Source organism: Littorina saxatilis, linkage group LG7, assembly GCF_037325665.1.
Source record: "Littorina saxatilis isolate snail1 linkage group LG7, US_GU_Lsax_2.0, whole genome shotgun sequence".
Classification (NCBI taxonomy): Eukaryota; Metazoa; Mollusca; class Gastropoda; order Littorinimorpha; family Littorinidae; genus Littorina; species Littorina saxatilis.
The window spans coordinates 28,042,385-28,050,204 of NC_090251.1; the positions used below are offsets into that span (position 1 = coordinate 28,042,385).

Genomic DNA, 7,820 nt, shown 5'->3' on the forward strand with positions numbered 1-7,820 from the left:
GATGGTTTACGGGAGGCTTACTGTGCCTTTAAGACTAAAGACCGCTATCGTTCGCACACACACACACACACACACACACACACACACACACACACACACACACACACACACACACAGAAAGAGAGAGAGAACAATGAATCAATCATCCATCCCGACACATCCTGACCCAGTAAAATGAACAAGATCAACATGAACAGCGAGATGAGTCTTGTGCGAGCACTTTATTTCTGACGCAGTAATAGCACTAAATGACTAACAGTAAAGACTCAAACTAACGTAAACCAAAATGAGAAAATCTTTACACAGATCAGAATATGAACACTTTCACTCAACTCAGACCAGGGACACATTTTACCAACAAAATACTACACAGTTATGCCTCAAAATAAGAAAGTGTTTTGCGTTTGCCCCAAATCTACGAATTTTGTCCAAAAGCATGTGTGACAAGAACATAACTAACGTCATGCATCGATGCCTCGCTTTATTAAATTTGAACTCGACAAAAACAGATACATTTAAGAAAGAAAAAAACAACCAATAACACACACACACACAAAACTTAACTTATAATTATACAAGAAAGTCAGAGCCAATCTTTTCACTCCAACTGAATAAGGAAGCCATCCGGGCGTCTGGCGGTCACGTGGGACCTCCCAGCGTCCCCTGGAGGGCGTAGATAGCCTCCCCTGGCTTGGGCGCTAGAGTAGTCTCCCCTGCCCCGTCCTCCAATCGAGAGCGCCTCCATCCCGGAAGCGGATGTAACGGTGGCCGTTGTTCCTGACCATGTGATGTCCTGGGTGTCGGAACCCTGTCAGACGGGCGATAACACTTACTGGCAGTTATGGGAGGTAATGATTCTTGCAACGCGTACGCCTTTCCGATACACAAGGAAGTTTGCGACAAATGGAGATCGAAAGACGAATTCGGCTGACTCGGAAAAGATTGAGACAAAAAGGGAAAGTTAAAAAAAAAAGAATTAAACAAGTCGCGTAAGGCGAAATTACTACATTTAGTCAAGCTGTGGAACTCACAGAATGAAACTGAACGTAGTCCGCCGCTAGTGCAAAAGGCAGTGAAAGTGACGAGCCTGTTTGGCGCGGCAGCGGTTGCGCTGTGCTTCATAGCACGCTTTACTGTACCTCTCTTCGTTTTAACTTTCTGAGCGTGTTTTTAATCCAAACATATCATATCTATATGTTTTTGGAATCAGGAACCGACAAGGAATAAGATGAAATAGTTTTTGAAACGATTTCGGAAATTTAATTTTAATCATAATTTTTATATTTTTAATTTTCAGAGCTTGTTTTTAATCCAAATATAACATATTTATATGTTTTTGGAATCAGAAAATAATGAAGAATAAGATGAACGTAAATTTGGATCGTTTTATAAAAAAATTTTTTTTTACAATTTTCAGATTTTTAATGACCAAAGTCATTTATTAATTTTTAAGCCACCAAACTGAAATGCAATACCGAAGTCCGGCCTTCGTCGAAGATTGCTTGGCCAAAATTTCAATCAATTTGATTGAAAAATGAGGGTGTGACAGTGCCGCCTCAACTTTTACAAAAAGCCGGATATGACGTCATCAAAGACATTTATCGAAAAAAAGAAAAAAACATCCGGGGATATCATTCCCAGGAACTCTCATGTCAAATTTCATAAAGATTGGTCCAGTAGTTTAGTCTGAATCGCTCTACACACACACACGCACAGACAGACAGACACACACACACTCACACACACACACACACACACACACACACACACACACACACACACACACACACACACACACACACACACACACATACACCACGACCCTCGTCTCGATTCCCCCTCTATGTTAAAACTTTTAGTCAAAACTTGACTAAATGTAAACAAGTCGCGTAAGGCGAAAATACAATATTTAGTCAAGTAGCTGCCATTTTTCAGCAAGACCGTATACTCGTAGCATCGTCAGTCCACCGCTCATGGCAAAGGCAGTGAAATTGACAAGAAGAGCGGGGTAGTAGTTGCGCTAAGAAGGATAGCACGCTTTTCTGTACCTCTCTTTGTTTTAACTTTCTGAGCGTGTTTTTAATCCAAACATATCATATCTATATGTTTTTGGAATCAGGAACCGACAAGGAATAAGATGAAAGTGTTTTTAAATTGATTTGGAAAATTTTATTTTGATAATAATTTTTATATATTTAATTTTAAGAGCTTGTTTTTAATCGGAATATAACATATTTATATGTTTTTGGAATCAGCAAATGATGGAAAATAAGATAAACGTAAATTTGGATCGTTTTATAAATATTTATTTTTTTTTACAATTTTCCGATTTTTAATGACCAAAGTCATTAATTAATTTTTAAGCCACCAAGCTGAAATGCAATACCGAACCCCGGGCTTCGTCGAAGAATACTTGACCAAAATTTGAACCAATTTGGTTGAAAAATGAGGGCGTGACAGTGCCGCCTCAACTTTCACGAAAAGCCGGATATGACGTCATCAAAGACATTTATCAAAAAAATGAAAAAAAACGTTCGGGGGTTTCATACCCAGGAACTCTCATGTCAAATTTCATAAAGATCGGTCCAGTAGTTTAGTCTGAATCGCTCTACACACACACACACACAGACACACACACACACACACATACACCACGACCCTCGTCTCGATTCCCCCTCTATGTTAAAACTTTTAGTCAAAACTTGACTAAATGTAAAAAAAGAGTAAAACCAAGAAATAAAACAAGGGTTGACCGAAAAAAGGTACAATTTTTTTCCGTTCCCCATGCAGTAGAATTCCAAAATTAGTTTCTGGTAATAGAAACTAGGCCCTATGTTAATAAAGTAATTTCAGTGTGGGTTTTATAGAAGGTGTATACACCGGGGAAAGACTTAGAAAGAGCAAAAGCGCGCGCATGAGTGTCACAGAGAAATAGAGAGAAAAGAGAGAGAAAGATCGAGAGAGAGAGAGAGAGAGAGAGAGAGAGAGAGAGAGAGAGAGAGAGAGAGAGAGAGATCGAGAGAGAGAGAGAGAGAGAGAGACAGACAGACAGACAGACAGAGAGGGAGACAGAGAGAGAGAGACTCAGACTCAGACTCAGACTCAGAACTTTATTACAAAAGGATAAAGGTTTTAGGCAAAGCCTATTCTTCCAACCTGTCCTTTATACAACACATAAAGACAGACGCACATTAAAAATATAAATTCAATCATATAAAATACAGAAATACAGTGTATGGAATGCAACACAATGTGCATTTAAGGAATCACATAAGGAGAACTCAAAAATTACAAAATTACATTGACATAGTTATACCTTTCATTTGGGAATAAAGTTGCTCCGATCAGCTACACATCCGTTAACACTAGTACAAAATGTTTAACAAAATAACAATCGAACAAGACATTTCATTCACGAATGATGTGTGAACGTGACTGTCTCTTAAACATTTTCACTGAAGTTGCATTTCTTATCTGTTGGGGGAAGGAGTTCCAGAGAAACGCTCCCGAGAAGGCTAAGCTCGATTTGTAGAGGTCTATGCGAGGTATAGGAGGGATGATTTTTTGGGACCCATATCTTTTTGTGGCATGTTTGAAATGTGATTGCAAATATTTAGGACAGTCGTCATTTAGAATTTTATACATGAACACAGGCTTGTTTAACGTCAACTGATCTTTCAAGGGGAGGAAATTCAAGAGCTTTAGTTTATCATCCGTGGACCTATTCAAATCATGCAGAATAAGTGTTGCAGCTCGGCGATGCAGGGAATTGAGTCTTTTTAAATGAACATCACTGCAGTTATCCCAAAGTGTCGATGCGAAGTTTATATTATGAGGCATTATGTGGGCGTCATAGAACATTTTGAGAGAGAGAGAGAGAGAGAGAGAGAGAGAGAGAGAGAGAGAGAGAGAGAGAGAGAGAGAGAGAGAGAGAGAGAGAGAGAGAGAGAGAGAGAGAGAGAGAGAGAGAGCGAGAGAGAGAGACCTATGTCATTTCATTCTAGGGGTGTCGTTTTATTTTTCGATGTGGCTACTGGTGTTTCCATCTTGGCTGCGATCTTGTTTCAATTTTGATTTCCATCTTGTTTCGTTCAAACTGACCTACGTTGTGCATGTCTCAGTTGCTAATCTCGGGAGATCCGAACCTCACCTTGGCGGGGGCTGCCTTACGCTTGGCAGCAGGGCGAGGCTTGACGGCCTGTTGTTTGGGGGCAGCCTGTGTCAGCAGGACATCCACCAGGCCTGAGCTGTGCGACAGCGGGTTGTACGACGACAGACAGGGAACCTGCACACAGACACTCTTAAAGCTGAAGTCTATGTATTACTAATACTATTGACGGCCTGTTGTTTGGGGGCAGCCTGTGTCAGCAGGACATCCACCAGGCCTGAGCTGTGCGACAGCGGGTTGTACGACGACAGACAGGGAACCTGCACAAACACACACTTAAGGGGGGACAGGGTAGGCAAGCACTTTTTTTTTTTATTTTGGAAACAGCTTGCTGCTTGTTTGATTTTTGCAAGCAGAATAACCTAATTAAGGGAAACCATTTTAAATTTTGAGTGAAAAGCAATTTTTGGGGGTTTTATTCACCAAAATGTGAGAAAAACGTTATAAAATGTGCTTTTTTTAAAATGTTGCAGTTTGTGAACCAGTGCATGTTTTGATCCAATTTTTCTTCTTTGCAGCAATATGTGTGTGTTTAATAATTCTGTGTATCGAAAAGCATTTCTAAGCAATATATTATTTTAATTTAGCATTTTCAGTTACCGGTTCAGTTTTGATAAGAAAAATACATGAAATCCTAACTGTCAGACTCATAAAAACCCAACCAATGCACTGAACTCTTATTCCATACACAGAACTGATGCTGTACAACTCATAAACAACATATACAAAAACTGAACAAATCCATCAAGCCTTTCAAAAGTTGCAACATTTTAATTGTAGCGTTTTGTCTGAAAATTACATTCAGAGAAAACAGCATTTTAAAGATTTGAACCAGTACATAAAAAAAACAGTAGCACAGTGCACCCTGAATTCATATGTTTTTATCAGAATGACCACTTTACTATGTAGGGAAAAGGATTTGACAATCAAATTATCAGGATTTTTTTTATATACATCATATGAAAACAGCCATCTTTGTTTGTACCGATATGAAAACATGAATCAGAACCAAACTGTCAGACTCATAAAAACCCAACCAATGCACCTAACTCTTATTCCATACACAAAACTGACGCTTTACAAATCATAAACAACATAAACAAAAATGAAACAAATCCATCAAGCCATTCAAAAGTTGCAACATTTTAATTACAGATGTTTGTCTGAAAATTACATTCAGAGAAAACAGCATTTGAAAGATTCCAACCAGTACCTCAAACTAGTAGCACAGTGCAGCCTGAATTGATATGTTTTTATAAGAATAACCACTTTACTATGATGGGGAAATGATTTGACGATCAAATTATCCAGACTTTTTAAAAAAAATCATTTGAAAACTCATCTATGTTAGTGCAGATATGAATCAAAACGAAACTGTCGGACTCATAAAAACACAAGGAATCCACTGTATTCTTATTCCATGCACAGAAATGGTGCTTCACAAATCATAAACAACATATACAAAATTGGAACAAATCCATCTTGCCATTCAAAAGTTACAACATTTTAATTACCACATTTTGTCTCAAATTACATGTAGAGAAAACAGCATGTAAAAGAGTCTCACTAGTACCCCGGTAAACTAGTACCACAGTAGAGCTTGAATTAATGGGGTGGTTTTTTTTTTAACCAGAATAACACTTTAACTATGAAGGGGAAATGATTTGATAATCAAATTATCAGATTTTTTTGATTTAAAAAAAAATTATATGAAAACATTAAAAAAGTCAATTATCTGTGTTTGTGCTGATATGAAAATATTGATCAGAACCAAACTGTCAGACTCATAAAAACCCAACGGATGCACTGATTTCTTATTCCATTGCATAGAAATGATGCTTCACAAATCATCAACAACATTACATAATTATATATACACAAATGGAACAAAGCTATCAAGCCATTCAAAAGTTGCAACATTTTAATTACAGTATTTCTGTGCTCAATCCTAACACTGCAGCAAATTTCTGTAAAGCTGAATGTCCCTTTCCATGTACCAACTTGGTCATACGCGGATTATTTAAAATGCAACTTTACCACCCGAAGCGTTGCAAACACCGGGAGAAGAGTAAACAACTGCAGACTTGAATGGACACTCATATGCACTCCAGATGCAGGGCCTTTGCAAATCCTTGGGCTGATGCATCACCTTCTTTCATAATCAGACTGCTATCAGACAAGCATTCAGTACAGGATATAAACCTTTCAGCAATAGATTGAGCTGATCAATGTTGACAAAAGCCCAACACATGTCAGCGGAGTGACGTTGCACAGTACCAGTATCCATATCTGCTTGTGATGGGTCAGAAGATGGCAAAGTATCTGTATCTTCTTATGGTTGGTCAGAAGATGGCAAAGCTGATGTTTCTGCTGTGGAAGAGGGTAGTTCCGGTTTAGCAAACTTTTCCATCAGGTCAATCTTTCTCCTCGCTGCCACCACAGGAGGACTGGCTCTCCCCTTGCTCCAACCTAATAAATACACAAACACTGATTTAATATTTGATACAACTGTCCATGGTTTTTGTTTGTAATAAGCTGCAAATTTTAAGACTCAATATAAACGTCAACAAGTGCTTGTACTTTATTTTGCAAATGACCATGTTACATGGGGTGTACCTCAACTTTTTGGCTAGGCTGGTAAATCAGAAATCCCAATCAGCCCCCAACCACTGAACCAGGCGGGTTTTCTTACAACCACCTCAGCGGCTCGTACCCACATATGTCGGTTGACGAACACACACACACACACACACACACACAAAAGACATTCATTAATTGGCCCCTATCACAAAATGTACATGTCAAGTTTACTATGGGATTTGAGTAACCACACAATCACATACACGCAGGAACTAATACTGAAACTAGCTGAATTATTTTCTTTCTTTCTTTCTTTCTTTTCATATTTTTCTTTTAAAATTAATTTATTTCATCACACTTGCTATGTATTTGCTTGTTTCTTGTCTGTTGTCTGTTTTGTGTGTGTGTGTTCTGTGTGTGTGTATACATTTTCAGATTTCCTAAACCTAGCACTGTTTGCAGGTGATCTTTATGCTTTTGATTCATGAGTTGCATCCCCAGTCCTTTAGTTTAACTCTTTTTTTTTCTTTGGTGAAGTAAATTGGATCTATTTTTTTTATTCCTTAGTTAATGGAAAAGATTTGACAACAATATTGCTGTCAATGATAGGTTGGTCAGCCATGCTGGTGTAAACCAATCCTTTAGAATTAGAGAACGCTCTCTAGTAGGGTACTTATTTTCCTACGGTCAATGACCAGAAACAGAAACTGTGTCAGTCGTACATCGCTCAGATGCTGCTTCTCAGTTTGACCCCAGACAAAGAATACTGATGACATGTTACACCATAGTAAGCTCTCAAGGACTGGCCAGCGAAGAACAATAAAATAGGGGTTGTGAAGACGATATCACAGAGATGATCGAGGGAGGGAGGGGGGGGGGGGGTGTGCGGCGGCGGCATGGTCAGTAAATTGGATCAAGAAACCCGCAAAATACTTCAGACACAAACTGTTTATCATTTACCTGCAAACCCTAACACATTCTTACAACAACAACAACATAACGATGTGCAATAAATCACGTTGTCAAACAAACAAGATCGAAAAGAGAAAGAAGCAAAACCCACCTCGTCGAG

General features: G+C 38.6%; 1 protein-coding gene across 1 annotated transcript in view; it reads right to left on the minus strand.

Annotated features, from left to right (window-relative positions):
* Positions 1–202: 202 nt before the first annotated feature.
* The window catches only part of LOC138970172 (uncharacterized), a 37,063-nt gene continuing 29,445 nt past the window's right edge, over positions 203–7,820 (minus strand). The window contains exons 5-6 of the mRNA XM_070342663.1: positions 4,151–4,300; positions 203–808 (exon numbers count right to left, since the gene is read on the minus strand). Coding sequence (XP_070198764.1) covers positions 599–808; positions 4,151–4,300 — 360 coding nt within the window. The 3' untranslated portion in view covers positions 203–598. The remainder of the gene's footprint in view (positions 809–4,150; positions 4,301–7,820) is intronic.